The 19467-nt window shown below is 41.8% G+C and overlaps 1 protein-coding gene across 4 annotated transcripts in view; it reads right to left on the bottom strand.

The window, feature by feature from the left end:
* The window catches only part of CPSF6 (cleavage and polyadenylation specific factor 6), a 58391-nt gene that overhangs the window by 13978 nt on the left and 24946 nt on the right, over window positions 1-19467 (bottom strand). For 2 of the 4 annotated variants that reach the window (XM_070755685.1, XM_070755686.1), the window contains exons 5-9: window positions 14437-14610; window positions 13153-13657; window positions 9678-9770; window positions 8686-8801; window positions 6701-6854 (exon numbers count right to left, since the gene is read on the bottom strand). In XM_070755685.1, coding sequence (XP_070611786.1) covers window positions 6701-6854; window positions 8686-8801; window positions 9678-9770; window positions 13153-13657; window positions 14437-14610 — 1042 coding nt within the window. The remainder of the gene's footprint in view (window positions 1-6700; window positions 6855-8685; window positions 8802-9677; window positions 9771-13152; window positions 13658-14436; window positions 14611-19467) is intronic. The other 2 variants (XM_070755688.1, XM_070755687.1) reach the window with 1 other exon arrangement.

Here is a 19467-nt window from a genome sequence, read left to right as displayed (position 1 = left end):
TAGGTCTTAAGAACTCTTCACACGTCCAGCGTATGCCAACATTGTTCGGAAGGTTGGATTGGACGGGCACGGAAGGAAGGAAGGATGAGCTCCTGTGATCGATGGAAGACTGGATTTACCTTGGGAATGAAGGCAGAATCAAGTCTGAGAGTTACCTTATCTGGTTGGAAGACACACAGGTCCCCCCTGACTGAAAGGGCTGAAAGCTCTGAAATGCAGCGGGCAGATGTGATGGCTATCAGAAAGGCCACCTTTATCGATAGATACCTGAGTGAAGCTTCTTGAAGTGGTTCATATGGTGGTTCCATGAGGGACTTGAGAACACGTGGAAAGTTCCAGATGGGATAACGATGAATCACGGGTGAACGCAAGTTGGTTATGCCCTTAATGAAACGATGGAGGGAGGGGAACTGAGATCCACCCTGTTGACACATCAGGACTGAGGAGAGTACTGCCAACTGTCTGCGAAGGGTGTTGGGTGCCAGACCCTCGTTGAGGCCATGTTTCAAGAATCTCAGAATCTTGGGAAGGGGAAAGGCCTTCCCCTGTGCACCAGTCACAGGTTTTCCATGTGGCGGAGTAGATGCGATTGGTAGAGAGGCGACAGGATGCTTGCATGACAAGGATGATGTCCTGATCGTAATCCTGACTTCTTAGGTCGCGCCTCTCAATTTCCAAGTGGTCAGCATTAGTCAGGTGGGATCCGGATGATGTAGCGCCCCCTGAAGGTGCATGTGCTCCGAAGGAGGCAACCACCAGGGCTGGCTGACTGAAAGAGCCTAAAGGTCTGCAAAGCATGCTTGTCTTGGCCAGAAGGGGGCCACTAATATGATCTCCACTTGTTCCATCAGGATCTTTTGTATGAGCTCCAGTATCACCGGCAGCGGTAGAAATGCATCTAGTAGGCCATGTGACCATGGGCTCCGGAATGTATTTACCTGTTCCGCTCCTGAAACTGGGAAGCGGGAAAATAATCTTGGGAGATGGGTGTTGGTTGGAGTTGCTCTGGTTGACCAGAGGAAGTCCGAATCATTATCTGTCAGTTATTGTGTGCATTGGTGGATATGCTGTCCGTTAGCACTAGGACATCACATTCCGATAGGAGGCACTGAAATTGCTTCAGGGCAAGGTAGACTGCTCTCAATTCCAACCAGATGATTGAGTGAGAGGTCTCTGGGACAACTGCCAACCTTGGGCCATAGCTCCTTGGGGTGAACTCCCCACTCCATTAGGCTGGCATCCGTCGTCACTAATTTATTTATTTATTGGATTTGTATGCCGCCCCTCTCCGTAGACTAATGTCTGTGAGGTAACTGGAATGAGCCGACTCTGGAGATGGCTGAGGAATTCCACCAGGAAAGAGATCTTCAAGCCTGCAGAGGAAGTTGGACTTTTATGATGATGTGCATTGTCCCGCTTTCTGGAAGGGTAAGAGGAACCATTGTTATTCCCTTGCATGTAGAGGGGCCCAGGGAGTTATCGCAATACAAGAAACCATCTTACCTGGGAGGGAAGATAAGGACTCTAGGGAGGACTTCTGTTCTCCCATAACCTGCATTACTAGCTATCTGATACTGGCATGCCATTCAGGTGAGTGTCTGATAGATCATGCTAGGGAATCAATGACTGATCCCAGGAAGTGAAAGGAATTAGGCTACTCTTTTTTAGATTAATGGAAAACCCATATTTCTGGAGGCAACCTATAGTGATTTCTAGATAATGCTGGTCAAGATTCCTGGATGGGGCATGCAGCAGTATGTCATCGAGGTAACAATGAATGCACACTGGAATGGTGTGCAAGTGCGCTGCTAGGGTCTCCAGGATCTTAATGAATACTATGGGGGCTGAGGACAATCTGAAGAGAAGGGCCCTATATTGGAAGTGGTTCTATCCGTAGCAAAAATGGAGAAAATACCTGTGAGACTTGAAGTTAGGAACATGGAGGTATGTCTCCATTAGATCCAGGGACGCCATGAAATCACCTCGGTGAATTAAGGCTAGGATGGAGGAAAGTGAATGCATCTTAAATCTCTTGTAAACTAAGTAACGATTCAGCCTTTTGAGATCTAAAATGGCTCTCCATCTCCCCAAAGCCTTAGAGACCATGAAGAGAATGGAGTAGAGGCCCCAGCCCTGGTGGTCCTGAGGAACTGCTTAAATAGTTCTAATTGAGGTTAGATGTTTAATTGCTTCCTCCATTAGGTGATGTTTGGATAGGACTTGAGAAATGGAACACTAAATGAAGAAATCAGGATGTGGACAGAGGAAATCCAACACCAGGCACCCGCATATAGTGTCCCGTACCCAGGAATCTTGTATGGATCACTCGCAGGCTGACCAAAATCTGGCCAGCCTGCCTCCAACCGGAGTGCAGAAAGGGCTACATCTACCCCTGCAGAAGGGCCCTGCCTGAGGAGACCCTTCATGAATTGCTACAGAACTGTTTCCCCCTGCCCCCCATCTGGCTGTCTCTGATGGGGGTAATACTGACCTGGGGCCCAAGGGAAGGAGGACCCCTGGTCAACTGCTTGAAAGGGCTGTCAGTTTTAGGGAGGGGCTCTTGGAAAACCTTTCCCAGGACACTGCTGGGAGGATCTTCCATTTGTCACTGGTTTCCACTAACAGGGATTCCAGGGTTTGCCAAAAGAGATCCTCCTGTGATGGGCCCTGCAGCTAATTTCCACTTGTGACATGGATCCACTTGCCATTTTCTAAACCATTGTAATCAACAGGCCACTACCAAGGATGCCATGGCCCTGGTAATGAAACGTGAAGACTGCAGGGTAGAATCTGCCAGAAACTGGACCGCTGCAAACACTTTGTTGAGGTCCTGCGGTGCTCTAACATTAGTGGAAGGTATGTGATTCTGAATCTGAGTCAACCAAGAGAGGGTTGCCCGCGCGAAGAAAGATGATGTTGAAGAAACTTGATAGCTCATGCTGCGGATTGGTGAGTTTTAATCAATGGCTGCTCAATGCGTTTGTCCTCTTCATTGCCTGGAATTGTAGAAGAGTGTAAACCTCGATTGGTGCATCTACTGCTGGTAGAGAAAGTTATTCAAATAGGTTAGAGGCCACGTTAAAAAATCTTTTGTCCTGAGAGCTGGTGGATGAGGCTGCCAATTCTCCACTGTGTCTACAAATAGATGGGGAATACAAGTAACATCTATCTCCTGTCTGACTTCTGAAAAAAGTGGGTTTGCCTGATCAGCATGAGGATGAGGTAGGTAATTTGATACCAGCCACCGCTCAAGCCTTGAATAACAATGATTTAAATAAATTAGGGGGAAATAATCCGCTCATTAAGGGCTGATCTGTGGGTAAACCCTCATCCTCTGATAGATTCCATCTGGAATCATTTTCTTCCTGAATCTCTTTCCTGGATCTGCTGAGGCTTGATTCCTCAGAAGAATCATCAGAACTGTGCCTATTGGCAAAGCATCCCATCTTAGAGGGATTCTTAATTCACGCCTTGGATGAAGATGAGGAAGAGATAAGTGTAGGAGATCTCTCTGAGAAAGATTGAAGGCTAGCAGAAAGAGCCTGTTGGAAGGCTTCTGCCATGAGAGCATGGAAGTTGGCTGGATCAACGCCTAGCTGAGGGGTTAACTATATTGTTGAGGTCTAGCTAGGACCCACTAATTCTTGCTGAGTAAGGACCTGATTGGACTGAACCTCCTAGGGATCCCCAATTTCTTGGGCTTCTGATCTGCCCCATAGGTTCCCTTGTGTTCTGGGTATATCTGTGGCATCTAATGCCAAGGGATTCCCTTCTGATTCTGCTAGTATCCGTCCCGGATTCTCCCTGAAATCTGCGCAGCTGCCCTTGCTCTCTCACAGATCCTCTGAAAAGTTCTATGTTGACATGCCTCTGCCTGGGCTCAGGCCCTTGGGGGGCCCTTGCATGCTCTATGGAATCTGGAGGAAGATGGGTCCGAACGGGAAGGAAACTGATCAAGTGAAGACATTTGGTTTTGTTCTGAAGATTGCCTGCCTGCCCTCCTGCTTCTCCTTCCGCCTCCCTTCGCATTACACTCCTCAATAGTCATGTCCTCTAGTGGTCTAGATTCATTGTTGGCCCCTTCTCCAAGTATGCCTCCAAAATGTCAGCCTCCTTATATGCCACATGTGTTATGGCCTCCTCTATTGTTGTGTGGCCTCCAAGAAGTCTGGCACAATCTGGCCTGCAACTGTGCTCGTGCACTGCCCCCTTCTCACCCCCCACCCCTGGCCCTCCAATATGGCTCAGGTGTGATTGGCCGGTGCTGACGCAATGCCTGAAATAGCTGCGCTGGAGCTGGGAGGCAATCTTATCGTCTTCTCCTCTAGACGAGTGCCGTGAGCGGACTCAGCAGCACCCATAGCTCCAGCAAATCCCATAGCACACAGATGGAAGGAGGCGAGGGCTGCGGGGGGAGGGGGAAAGGGGGCCCCCTGACAGCCAAATGGCTATGATTTTGCCTCTATCTCTTGATCAGAGCAGAAGTTCCAAAGCATCGTTGGAGTTATAGGAAGCTGGAATCAGGAGCCCTAAAAAGGGCTGTTTTGTAGTAAGAAGTTGAAGGATTTAAGATTTATTTAAAGAAGAAGGCCAAATTAGAGAAAAAGTTCAGGAGGGAGTCCTGCCACAATTATTTTCTAAAGCAGTGGTTCCCAAACTTGGCAACTTAAAGACTTGTGGACTCCAACTCCCAGAATTCTCCAGTCAGCATAGCATAGCATAGCTGGCTGGAGAATTCTGGGAGTTGAAATCCACAAGTCTTTAAGTTGCCAAGTTTTGGAATCACTGCTCTAAAGGATCAAGTCAGAATCTGGGGTTCTCAAGGCAGATCCTAGCCATTATTCAAATGAGACTGATTCGATCCTCCAGATCAGTGTTTCCCAACCAGTGTGCCGCGGCACACTAGTGTGCCGCGGGACATGGTCAGGTGTGCAGCGAGCCCGGCCTGGCTGGAGCTTCCCTAGCGGTGACGGCGTGAGCTTTTGGGGCCCGGTTTTGGGGCCCGGCGTGAGCTTTTGGGGCCCGGTTGGAGGGCACCGGCCACTGTTGCTTCTAAGCTGCGTGGGCGGGCACCCGCACAGCCATTAGGAACCCCCCTAATTTTTGAAGTGGCGCAAAGCCACGCAGTCCTGAATCGCTCCCTTCTCTGGCCAGCAAAGTCTGCTGCCTAGGAAAGCGGCGCATTTGAAAAACGTGCGTTTTAAAAGCACGCCGCTTTCCCAGGCAGCTGGCTTGCTGGCCGGAGAAGCAAGCGATCCGGGACTGTGTGGCTTTGCGCCGCGATGACAACAACGGCGCCGTGGTGGCTTTCAACCGACACCCTTCGTGGCGCCCCGCCACCCATTCCTGCACGTAGCAGTCAGGCGGGGTACGCGGAGGCGGCGCGTGGCCGGGCGCTGAGCGCCATGGACACCTGGGAGGGCGAAGGGGTGAATGTGGCTGCTGCCTCTTAGGCGGAGGCGAAGGCGACGGTGGAGTCCGTGCTGGGGCCATGCGGGGCTGCTGATCCAGGGGGTCGCGGACCAGCAAGCCGCCCTCCACTCTCTCTCCGCTCTCTCTCTCTTTCTCTCTCTGTTGCTGGTGTGGTGCACGAGAGAGAAAAAGAGAGAGAGAAAAAGGAGGAGAGAAAGCAAGAGAGAAAGAGAGAGAAGTAAAAGCAAGAGAGAAATCAAGAGGGAGACAGAAAGCAAGGAAGAGAGAGAGAGGGAGAGAAAGAGTGTGTGTGTGAGAAAGCAGGAGAGAAAGAAAGAAAGAGAGGGAGAGAAAAAGAAAGCAAGAGAGAGAAAGAGAAAGAGTGTGTGTGAGAAAGAGAAAGAGAGAGAAAGGAAGAGAGAGAGAAAGGAAGAGAGAAAGAGAAAGAGGGAAGGAAAGCAAGAGAGAGAAAGAGAGAAAGCAAGGGAGAGAGAGAAAGCAAGGGAGAGAAAGAGAGAATAAAAGAGAGAGCAAGAGAGAGAGAATGCAAGAGAAAGAGAAAAAGCAAGAAAGAGAGAAAGAGGGAGGTAAGGAGGGAGAGAGAAAGAGCAAAAAGGAGAGGAAGGAAGAAAGAAAGAGGGATGGAGAGAGAGGGGGAAAGAAGGAGGGAGAGAGAGGGGGAAAGAAAGAGGGAGGGAGAAATAGGGTGAAAGGGAGGAAGAGAGGGTTTTTTGTCCAAACTTTTTTAGCCCCCACCCCACCCCCGCTCAATGTTCCCCAGGATTTTGTAAATGTGAATAATGTGCCGCGGCTCAAAAAAGGTTGGGAAACACTGCTCCAGATGATTGGTCAAGGACAAACCATTCTGAAGATTGGTTCCACCCCAAGATGGAGAATAGTATTTTTCCTATCTCATATATAATATTGGTACTGATGCTGAAAAAACAATGTATTTCTTTTTAATTGATTCACTTCAGAGCTGGTTGGTGCTTCAAAAATGTTTTCCTGCTTCCTAGTCTAAAATTTCATCATTTTAGTTTCATTTGTTTGTAAAATAATTTTAATTTTGTAAGTATTTGTATGCATGTAAAAAGTTGTTTTAAAAGGATTGCTACATCACTGAATAGAAATTTACATGATTAAAAATGGATTTTCAAATTTTACATGTATTTTCCTAACAAAAAAATTGAATGTCTAAAGATAAAAAGGGATCCAAGAATCAAAATTCATTACACAACTCTTCTAGTCCTATTAAACTTCAATCAAGATTTTTAAATAAAAGGTTTACCTTGATCCAGAACCATAAGACTTTGATTCAATCCCATGGAGACAATCTTGCAGAGAGCTAATAAGTACTTTACAGCGATCATCTGCAGATACTTTGGATTGTTTAATTAATGAAATTGCAGTCACCAAGGTTTCTATAGCACTTCCATATTCCGCTGGAAAATAAGAATTTGATGAACAGATTATATGTTTGCTTAATATAAAAACATCTATAATTCAAATATTTCCTACTCTTCCTCAAAAATGTACTAAAACTAAAATCATACAAATATACGGTAAACTGATAAAATTGTTCTTAGCTTACACATTTTAGATTATAAACTAGAATTTAAAATGAATGAGTGTCATAAGATTTAAGACCACCACTTAAAAAACAATTAAATACTACAAGAAAGGATTCCATTATTGTATTCCTCCCGACACAAATAGTCTCTGTATAAAACTGTTTTTTTAGAAAAGCGTGCTATCATAGGTGTTGTATGAGTTCACTCCTCCTTCCAGAATGGAACATCTTTGGCCAACTTGCTGTAGCCAATTCATTGTAGGACAAGTCATCCCGGCTAACTCACCACGGGCCAACTTGCCATGAGTCAATTCAACAGTTCAATTTAATTTAAAAAACATTTTAACCTTTGTCATTCACATTTCTATTTCTCCCTCCTTTTGCATCCTTTCTTTAATGATTCTATTCCACCATTTCTTCAATATTAGTGTAACTCTTGTCCTGCTGCAAGTTGTCTCGCATCTAGTTGACTGTGGCAAATTGGTTTTGTGAATTGGCCATGGCAAGTTGTCCTATACTAGTGAAGGCGAACCTATGGCATAGGTGCCACAGGTGACATGCAGAGCTATATCTGTTGGCACGCAAGCCGTTGTCTTAGCCAGCTGCTTTTTGGCTCACACAGAGACTCTGGAAGGGCATTTTTGGCTTCCAGAGAGCCTCTTGGGGGGTGGGGGAGGGCATTTGTACCCTCCCCCGCCTCCAGGGAAACCTTTAGAGCCTGGGAAGGCGAAACACAACCCTACTAGGCCCACCAGAAGTTGGGAAACAGGCCATTTCCGGCCTCCAGGAGGCCTGTGGGGGGTGGGGGAAGCTGTTTTCGTCCTCCCCAGGTATTGAATTATGGGCATGGGCACTCGGGCATGTGCGATAGCACATATCCATGGTCTTTTGGCCCCTGAGGGGAAAAGGGTTCACCATCACTGCCCTATACTCTTCCAACATACAATACAAGATTTATTTATTCATAATTTGCACAAACATTAATTCAATAATGTTGTAAGCAATATTATTAGACATCTATATCACAATACTCTTCCATTCAGTAGAGGAGCTGATGATACCTGCAATTTCTGAATTATAGTTTACAGATATAGACTATATGAACAATAAAAATATAGTATACCTATCCTTTCTTGCAATCTATTTGAAATTATTCCACCTGTGTTTTCATATAAGTATAAAATTTTGTTGCTCTTATATTGCTTTTTTTGGTTCTATTTTATTAAATAAAAGCAAAATGTTTAAAAATCCAAAAAGTATTTTGTATTTAAAAGTTGAAGAATTTATGATGTCAATGATTGGTAAAGCTTTAAAATTGGCAAAGATAATGAATAAAAATACTGTATGCTAAATGTTTTCTGAAAGGATAACATTAGTCAGAGCTGAAACACTGAAGAGACAAAGGCCAAGTGTATGGTGTAGACTTATACTTTTTTGTGCTTCAGAAACGAAGTCCCACTTCCTTGTCCTTAGAAGCTATATATAAGAAAATAAAGGCACAAGAATTATCTCTTCAGAAAAATGTCTCAATTCACATAGGAGGAACCAGTCCTTTAGATAAGCATAGCAGTAAGAAATAAACATGCTTATAATACATTGATCAGAAATCTTTACTTCCCATATTTATTGTTTCTAGTTCATCTCTTGCTTACATGTAAATACAGATTATAGAACAAAATAGTCATAAATTAAAATATACTGACCAGCACTTGCATCTGATACAGCTCTTGAAATGGCACTGCTAGAAATAGCCCTATTTCTATTCATAATTTCTTCAAATTCTGCTTCACTTAATGGTGTCCTTGCAGCATCTATTTCTCTGCAAAGAGACACAAGTTCAATTTTATTTACTTCCAGCAGCACAATTATTACAGTAATTTTAGTATGAAATTATAAGCAAAACGCATAAAGGAAAGCTTTTTCTTTGCAATGCAAAACCTGCAAGCTAGAGAGAAAAAAAAGTATACTATCACAAAAGAAGCAACAACTCTGATATATTTATGCAGTGCTTTCCATCTTCAGAAAACTTCAGATGCTTACAAAACTTCTGTCAATGATAATTCAGGTACAAAACCAAAGTTGCTCCAATAAACAAGTATGGCCTTAATACATATGCTTATATTTTTATAACAATGAATAAATTGTGCTAAGAATTAAAAATATTCTATGTTCTGTTATGATATAGTACATATAAGCAAGGTAATATGGTGGCTACACACTTGATTAATTACTTATTTACCTAAAATTGGAGATAGAAAATGTTAACTTATTCTACTAGTGCCCTTTTGAACTTTGTGACTTCTGTCAATCTTTACAAGATTTGAAGACTGACAATATGAATAGAGTACCCCTCTTCCCTTCTACAGGCACTCTGCTACACCCAAAATGTAATTAATTAACCTGTTTTCTCCTCCCCTCAGCTTGTAACAAATACAAATCAAAATCACATAATTTCACTGAGACACTTAAAAAGGAGATCATGCCGTGTGTGATGTTAGACTATATGTTCTTCATATTCCTTCCAGCATTGTAAATTATATGGCTTAAATTGCTTTTGAGAAATGTTTCTTGCAAATGTTAGTTTTTCTGGTAGAAAGAAAATGCAGAATAAGCAATTCTATCCTCTTAAGAGCAAGAAGTGGATCAAGATCCTATAGCTGATTTAGCATAAGAGGAAATGTCTAAAAATTCATACCTCCCTGCGTTTTGAGTATTATTTTTCGTTTGTCTCCAATACAATGGCATATGTAATTGTTCTCTTATGGACATGTTATTTCCAGTGAAACGCCTATGATATATAATTGACAATTTAAATATAATTATGGATTGTAGTTGAGATCATCATGAAAATATTGGTCATTATGTGCAGAGGTTCTACTTCTCCTTTCACCACCCTCAGCCCTCCTTTGCTTATTAAATTATTCTCTATATAAAAATAGAAATGTATTGAGTTCTTTGCATATTCTTTCAAGCAATTATGCATAATGCTCTAACTTCATAAAAATAAGCTTTCTTACATTTTATATTTAAAATTTTTAGATTTAAATTCAACAAATAAATTAAATACTGGACTCAATGTTTCAGAAAAAAATATGTTACTTATTTAACAATTTTTCATGCCCACAAAGCCTCACTGATATACTTACAACATTCAAAAATTATGTATCACAATCAATAAAATTTTGAGAGGTGCTATAACATTAACATAATATAAATACCATCAAAAATAAATATGAAGAAAAACCATAAACCTATAGCATGTTTTAAAATGAAGCTAGAAAATAAGTGGATTTTAAAAACTGAAATATGGAGTGGTGAAGCAGTCATGTGAAGTCACTATACATATTCATAAACTGAATATTGAAAAGGTACTACTCAAAACAATATTCCTATTGTCACCCTTTATTTTCTAATGGGTGTTTTCTCATATATTGTGCCATCTGAAAAGATTCTCTATCACAATGGCTGGTTTATCTAGACCAGTGTTTCCCAACCTTTTTTGAGCCGCGGCACATTATTCATATTTTCAAAATCCTGGGGAACACTGAAAGGGGGGGGGGGCGGGGGGGGGGGGTAAAGAAAAGTTTGGACAAAAAAACCCTCTCTCTTCCTCCCTTTCGCTATATTTCTCCCTCTTTCTCTCTTTTCCTTCCTTCCCTTCTTTCTCTCTCTCCATCCCTCTTTCTTTCTTCCTCTCTTTTTTGCTCTCTTTCTCTCTCCCTCCTTCCCTTCCTCTATGTCTTTCTCTCTCCCTTGCTCTCTCTCTCTCTCTGTCTCTCTTGCTATCTCTTTCTTGCTTTTTTCTTTCTCTCTTGCTCTCTCTCTTTCACTGTCTTGCTATATGTCTCTTTCTTTCTCTTTGCCTCTCTTGCTATCTCTCTTTCTTTCTCTCTCTTTCTTTCTCTCTCTCTGTCTCTCTTGCTATGTCTCTCTTTCTTTCTCTTTCTCTCTCTCTCTGTGCCTCTCTTGCTAAGTCTCTCTCTTTCTCTTGCTATGTCTCTCTTTCTTTCTCTCTCTCTCTGCCTCTCTTGCTATGTCTCTCTTTCTCTCTCTCTTTCTCTATCTCTCTTTCTCTGCCTCTCTTTCTTGCTCTGTCTCTCTTTCTCTGCCTCTCTTGCTATGTCTCTCTCTCTCTCTGCCTCTCTTATATGTCTCTCTTTCTTTCTCTCTCTCTCTCAGCTGACTGCAAGCGGGAGCCCTGACGGCGGCAGCTGGACGTGCTGCTGGACACTGTATATGCCAGGCCCGCAGTGCCAGCAGCACGTCCAACCGCCATCGTCAGGGCTCCCGCTTGCAGTCAGCTGAGAGAGAGAGAGCGCTCCCTCTCGCCGCCGCCATCTCCCTGCGACCGCTGCGGCCGCCCCCCCCCCGCTCCCATCGCCAGTGCCCTCCCGCTGGGCCACAAAGGACACTTGCCGCACGTCCAACCGCCACCGTCAGGGCTCCCGCTTGCAGTCAGCTGAGAGAGAGAGCGCTCCCTCTCGCCGCCGCCATCTCCCTGCGACTGCCTGCGGCCGCTGCGGCCACCCCCCCCCCGCTCCCATCGCCAGTGCCCTCCCGCCGGGCCACAAAGGACACTTGCCGTCGACGCCAGATAAGCTCCAGCTGGGCGGGGCGCTGCCGGTACTTCCGTCCTGGGGCTCCCGCTCGCAGCTGTCAACCGGCTCCTGCTCGATGCCGCGGTTTTCGGCGCTCTCCTGCTGGGCCCCAAAGAAGGAAGGCGGGAAAAAGGCGCAAAGAATGGAGCTCTCCTTCTTCCTGCCTTCCTTCTTTGGGGCCCAGCAGGAGAGCGCCGAAAACCGCGGCATCGAGCAGGAGCCGGGGGACAGCTGCGAGCGGGAGCCCCAGGACGGAAGTACTGGCAGCGCCCCGCCCAGCTGGAGCTTGGCGGCACACCTGGCCATGTCTCGCGGCACACTAGTGTGCCGCGGCACACCGGTTGGGAAACGCTGATCTAGACAATAGATATTGCAAATAAGATCCCTATATACAGTACAGCTACAGCAGATACAGGTACAGCAGACTGAAAAGTAAGACAATCCACATAGCTTTTTTTAGTGGACTCTTCTAATTTTGATTACTTTAGTAGAGCTTTGTAGTATTTTGAATCTGAAAGGAAAAAGTGCTTTTGTATAAGTAAGTGCACTCTTATAGTACTTGCAATAACTCCATAAACACAGATACTTCTTTTTTCAGGATTGCATGGTTGCCCTCTGCAACTGCAGAGCAATCTGTATCCACACAGGGTCCAAAACAACTTTAACTCTTCAAACCAGTCAAGCTGTTACTTAAATCTTAAGACAGTAGATACTTGAACTTATTATAGGCTATCATGACACTGAGAGAACTGCGTCCAACAGAATAGTGAATTTTAACATTCCAGAGCAGATGGTATCTATGTATAAGAGGCAGAAGAAAGCAAAAGCCATGTCTGTTATATAAGTAACAAGCATCTCCCTGCATAATGGTTAACTGTGAGTAAAGGACTCATTAAAGGAAGTACAGTATATTTAAAGATAAAAGCAAATCTACAGAAGGCAAGAAAGTTTTAATATATCTCATAAAAACAATATTCATAATTCATTCTTTAAAAGGCTTATATATAAAGGACAAAAACAAATAAATATGTAAATGAATGGAAGACAAAAGACCTAAGCAGCATTTTTAATCAATTGTTTGGTACACTGCTTTGGTAAGCAGGTGGCACAATACCCATGGGAAGCAAATAGTAACAAAGAGGAACAATGACTATTCAGTTAAAATATGGGTGAGCTCTGTATACTCTTTTTTTGCAATTATGAGCTTCAAATTTGTTTTAGCAGGCTTTCCCTGGTGAAACGTATTTTCTTTTTGTATCACTTTCTAATGCAAAATGACAGATTGATTTATTTATTTTATTTTATTTTATTTTTTAAAAGCTATAGATATATAAATAGATTTTTAAATAGATTTCCCCACTGCAGAGAATTCTAGAACTCTTATTAGCAGAAGAACATTAGAAATCCCAAAGTTATAAAATACTCAGAGAGAGATTAAAATTAGGAAAATACTGTTTTAATTATGACATCAGATGTTGAATATTTCTTGTCCAAAATGAGAGAATACTATCTGAACAGGCTCCGAAATTCCCTTGTCAATAAATATGTTATAAATGAAAAGGGCATACTCACCTGCCTGGTGGACCATAATCACCTCTGTCATATGGTGGAGGTCGGCCATATGGGTCTGAAGGTGGTGGACCACGACTGTCTGATGTAGGTATGCCACTGTTGGCTGGTGGGGGGAAGAAAGCTGGATTCACGTGCGGGGCGGGAGGGGGAGCACCTGGTGGCGGCCCAGGTAAGTGAGGAGGAGGAGCCAGTGTAAGGGGTGGTCCTAAAGGACCAGGTGGACGAGGGGGGAAAGGACCTGGAGGTGGCGGAGGACCTTGCTGTGGGGGTGGAGGACCTGGTGGAGGACCATAGCCTGGTACTGGAGGTGGAGGACCAGGCGGAAGTGGACCCAATGGAGGTTGGCCAAATGGTTGTCCTGGAAACAGAACTGGAGGAGGGGGACGGTCACCACGATTAGGAGGACCAGTTAGTGGAGGAGGCAGAACCTGGCCAGGTGGAGGAGGACCTGGTGGGCCTGGTGGGCCCGGAGGACCTAGAGGTGGACGTGGAGGAGTCTGTCCAGCTAAAGAGGGAGGGAAAATGTCTATTATTAATATTCTACTGCCCATATTTTCTCCAAATAAAACATTTGCAATAAGTATGCTGTTTAATAGATAAAATCCAAATAAATATCAGATTCTAATTCTAGGCAAAAAAAAGATAAAGAAATAAAAATAACAGCAATCATATTGATACCATTTAATTTGCTATTTGTTTATTAAAAGCAGGTTTTTTTCTGTCCCTTTTATTTAAAACGCTCTCAATTTGAGTATAGACTCAGAAGGAAGTATCAACAGTAGAAGATAGAAAAAGCATACCATCAAAGTAAATAAAAATAAAAATGACCAAATATGGAAGAAAACTTATAAATAAAGCTACTATACCATACTGCTGAGTGTCGCTGGAAATCAGGTAAAATATATATTCAATAAATTATGTTGTTGTATTCCTTTTATTTAACAAAACAATTTAGGAAAGCTTTTAACAACTTAGGCAACTTTAAAAGGAATTTAATTCTATTCTAAACTGACTATCTTTTCAAAGAAAACAAGTGGAATATCTACATTTTAATAGGAGAAACCATTAGCTTGCAGTACAGCAACAAATATTAAAATATTTTACATTTCTGTTAGTATTTATTGCAAAACTGTGTTATACTGTGTCTAAGACTTGGTTCAATATATAATACATCAATATTTCATCATCATGCATTACTCCTAAATTTCAGAAACAAAATAAAAAGACTCAAGGCTCCTACCTCTGCAGAACAACAAAACTAAAAAATAGTAAGAAATACTTTACCTGGAAAAGGTGGAGGAGGCCCTCCGGGTCCAGCTGGTCCTGGAAATCTGTCCCCTCCAGGAAGGGCACCTGGAAAACGGCCCCTCCCTCTGTTAGTTGGAGGAAAAGTTGCTCGTGAACTGCCTCCTGGGGGACCAGCTTTTCCTTCACCCGACATCTGGCCTGATTGTGTAGCTGCAGTTAATGAAATAAAGTCTTTGAAGTGTACTATGGAATTAACAAGACTTTTAAATTGGTTAATTCTTTGTCAATTATAGTTTTCCTTGGCAATTATGTTTTATAGGCAACATGTTTTTTAATAAGAGTATTGCTTTGTATGTTTTTGTTGACAAAGTTAACAATATATGTTTCTATTTGGAAAGAAAATTGCACAAAGAAAGTTTTACTGCGGAAAAAAGAATTTGACATTCTCTAGTTTTTTTCTATTTACCAGAATAAGATCTTAAAATATTTTAAGGCTAGAATTCAAGTTGCAGGTAGTCCTCGACTTATAATCACAATTAAACTTAAAATTTCTGGTGACCCATTTTCTTGCCAGTTGTTAAGTGAATCCACTGCAACTGGTGGGACCCAGGGGAAGAGCCTTCTCTGTGGCAGCCCTGACCCTCTGGAACCAGCTCCCCCCGGGGATTAGGATTACCCCCACCCTCCTTGCCTTTCGTAAACTTCTTAAGACCCACCTCTGCCGTCAGGCATGGGGGAATTGAGACATCTTCCCCAGGCCTATATAATTTGTGTATGGTATGTTGTGTGTATGTTTTTTAATTATGAGTTTTTTAGTTTTTTAAATATTAGATTTGTATTTTACATTGTTTACTATTGCTGTGAGCTTCCCCGTCTACAGAGAGGGGCGGCATACAAATTCAATAAATAAATAAATAAATAAATAAATAAATAAATAAATAAATAAATAAATAAATAAATAAATAAATAAATAAATAAATAAATAAATAAATAAATAAATAAAATGGTCTCTAAGTGACTCTGGATTTTCTATTGACTTTGCTTGTCAGAAAGGTGCAAAAGAAAACCCCAGTCATAAATATGAGTCAATTGCCAGCATGACAATGGGCATGCCCCTATGGTCATAAAGTACTAAAAATGGTAACAAGACTTTTTTCAGGACTTCCGGTGGTAACGTTGGCTGGTGCAGGAGGAAAACGACAATCTCCGTTCTTTGAATCTGCTTTATTTTGCATTTAGAAATATTCTGGGGCACAGAATGGTGGAAAAGAGGGGCATCCCGAGCAACAGCATGGTGGAGGCAACTGCCCGCTGGAGCGAAGGGCACCCTCTCTAATCCAGCGGGAATATGTACAATCATGTTATTATAACATGGCGGACCCAAAGCTATAATGAACCACAACAGATATGGAAGCAGAATTATTCCAGCAGTCTATGCCTGAGTTAAAAGAGAGGACTCCCATATTTGCCACTGAGGGAATTGTCAAGTGAGTGGTCTAAACTTTCATGGCAAGAAGGAAGCTCCAGATGGAATTTAGCAGCAACTGCAAGCAAAAGCTGGAAATTGGTAAAAGAAAAGAAACTGCCAAAATCGAGATTAAATATAAGAAAAGACCAGAATAGAATAAGAAATTATCAGTGGGTGTGGGATAAGAGATGGGGAACAACATTTTTGAAGGGGAATGTAGCAGAACATATGCTAATTAGTTGGCTGGAAATGAGAAGCTGTGATTTAAATAAAAAGATCAAAGAGTTTAAAGTCCAAATGGAAGAAGGGTACTAGAGAAGAATAAAAAGAAATCTGTGTGTAGATAAGGGATTAAATCAAGGACTAACGGAAGGCGGTAATTTAGAATGAACAAAGTAGCGAACATTACAAAACTAGAAAGATGGAAACAAAACGTGTCAAAAGGAACAGATGATGAGCAAATTTGTCAGAGGTGATATTGAAAGCAAGACTGTAATAATACAACCTTGGAACTTGGAAAGATCCTGGAATTTGAAGCCTGTATCTGTGAGTAATGTAAGGTTAACATATAGGAACAAGTAACTATTGAACTGTAGAATATCGATTAGATTATTGTGACATTATTATTTTTTAAGGTCAAGTATTTACTCTTCCTTCTTTTCTTTCTTATATTATACATTTTCTCCCTTCTTTCTACTTATCTGACCTATTATTTAAAATATTATTTGACCATTGAATTTATTTATATACTTAAAAGCTAATTTATAGACATATTAACATAATTGATTCTGTATAAAATATATCAAATGAATTAATATTTACTAATAATATTCACAGTACAATATAAATAAATACATTACAGGGACTAAGTATATTATAAATGATATTTATTATTATATGTAATGTATTATTAGTATATAATTATAATTGAGTATTTTATAGAATATATTAAGTTTTATAAGACCAACAGCAGGAAAATAAGTTTATTAATATTGATAGATTATTAATAGAAGACTTAAAATCAAAATTAAAATAGTAATATTCATAAGATCTAACTCTCTCACTACAACATTGTATTGTCTAACCCTACAGTAGCAACAGCTTCGCCTGCTAGTCAGTGTTCAAGAGGAGATGCTGACCGCCAAAAAAGTAGATGGGACATCAGTGATACAGACAATGAACACTACACTCACAATGATGCAAGAAACCATGCTGAAATTACAGGAGGTAATATCACAAAATCATGTAGAGCTGAAGTCAGATATTCAGAAATTAGATACCAGAATATAATCGATACAAGGGACAATTTTTAAAAAAGAACAGCATATTAAATACTTGGACACAAAGGCCGAGCAAACCGAGAAAAAAATAGGATGGATGGACCAAAAATGACAATAGCCAACAAAAAACTAGGAAATTCCCTAATAACTCTGGAAATGGACCTATGGTTCCAGAATGTTATTGAGACAAAGAAAGAAGAAAGAAGAGCTAGAAGGATTAATGATAGCGGAAACACTCCAGGATAGGCAGAAAATAATAGACAATCTAGATGAGGTGTTCAAACAAATTATGCCAAACCCCACCACCTACTCTGAGAAGTTCACATAAAGTTTGCTAGGAAAAAACAGAGATATTATCTATAAAGCCATGAGAGAAGAACCACTGATATATAAGAAGTAATTACATTAAAGCAGGTTCCAACATGTGTGCGCGAACAGAGGAAAGATTACCAGTTCTTGGAATCCATGTTAAATAAAAAGAACATACTATTGAGATGGATAATTCCAGAAGGGGTGATAATTACCTGGGAAGGCAGAAAAAGTAGATAGTTTAGAGTAAGCCCAAGAGATATATGATCGATTATTAAGAATAGATGAAGAGTCAAATATTGAAGAGAGATTGGAACCAGCAACCCAAGAAGAAAGACAGGAAACGAAAGAAGAGGAAAGGAAGGAACGAACTAAATAATCTAAAGAACCGCCCAAATAGATACAAGGAATTAGAAACAGAACACAAGAGAGGCACAAAAACAATCAAAAATGAAATATCTATAAAGAGTTAAGAAAATTCAGAAAAACCAAATTAATATCAATAAATGTAAAAGGATTATATAACCTAGGAAAAAGAAGGAAAATATTTATGAAATTAATTAATAAAAAGGCAGACATTGTGTCTTCAAAAAAACACATTAAAAAGATTTTTAAAATGTCAAAAACTAGGCAAACTCAATGCATCACTAGGCAGAGAAGAAAAAAATAGTATTATAAGCAAAAAAAAACCCCTAAGGAAATTTAATTTTATTTGATTTATTTAATTTATAAGCCAACCAGCTCCTCCCGGACTCTGGGTGGCGTACATTTTAAAACAATATAGTGACAATTTAAAACTTCAAAATAAATCATTCATACCTATGGCCAGAGCTAGATAGTATAGCTCATCGGCTCCAGGCCTGCCAGCAAAGCCAAGTTTTCACAGCCTTTCAGAAGGCCAGGAGGGTGGGGACTGTGTGGATCTCCAGGAGCAGTTGGTTCCAGAGAGCCAGAGCCACCACAGAGAAGGCCCTACCCTGTGGCCCCACCAACCAAAATTGTCTAGCTGACGGGACTCTGAGAAGGCCAACTCTGTGGGCCCTGATCGGTCACTGGAAGGTGTGCGACAGATGGCGGTGCTGTAAATAATCTGGCCCTAAGCCATGTAGGGCTTTAAAGGTGATAACCAACACCTTGAATTGTGTCCGGAGACCGATTGGGAGCCAGTGCATCTCGTGGAGTGTTAATGTGATGTTGTGTACCTAGGCACACCCACAACACCTGGCATGGCTGCGTTCTGGACCAATTGTAGTCTCTGAATGCTTTTCAAGGATAGCCCCAGTAGAGCGTGTTGCAATATTTGAGACATGAGGTGACAAGGGTGTGAGTGGCTGCAAGAAGAGACTCCCGATCCAGATAGGGCCGCAACTGGTGCCCCAGGTGAACCTTCGCAAAAGTACCCCTAGCCACAGCTGAGATGTTGTTTCAATCTCACCTGCAGATCTAGGACAACACCTAGATTGCGGACTTTTTTTGAGAGGGTTAATGTCACATCCCCCATGACTAAGGATGGATGGATAGATGGAAAAGTCCTTGGGAGGCAATGCCCACAGCCATTCAGTCTTGTCCAGGTTGAGATTGAGCCTGTTAGCTCCCATCCAGATCCTCACAGCCTCCAGGCACCGGCACATCACGTCCACCACTTCACTGAATTGACATGGGGTGGAGATGTAAAGCTGGATATCATCAGCATACTGCTGATACCTCTCCCCATGTTATTGGATTATCTCACCCAGCGGTTTCATGTAATGTTAAAAAGGAGGGGGAGAGAACCAACCCCTGAAGCACCCCACAAAGGAATATATATATCCCAAAGGAAGGTTGTTAATGCTTGAAATTAAGATGGGTTACATTACAATGCTCCTAGTAAATATATATGCACCCAATAAAAACCAAAAATAATTTTATAGGCGAACCCACGGAAAAATAATGACAGGTTATAAAAAGATATGCATAGTGGAATAATTACATAGTGGATTATAATGAAATAATAGACTCTAATTGCCTCAG

Source organism: Erythrolamprus reginae, chromosome 6, assembly GCF_031021105.1.
Source record: "Erythrolamprus reginae isolate rEryReg1 chromosome 6, rEryReg1.hap1, whole genome shotgun sequence".
In the NCBI taxonomy this organism is placed as follows: Eukaryota; Metazoa; Chordata; class Lepidosauria; order Squamata; family Dipsadidae; genus Erythrolamprus; species Erythrolamprus reginae.
The sequence above is the reverse complement of the archived record's forward strand: the minus strand, read 5'-3'. Positions and strand labels throughout refer to the sequence as shown.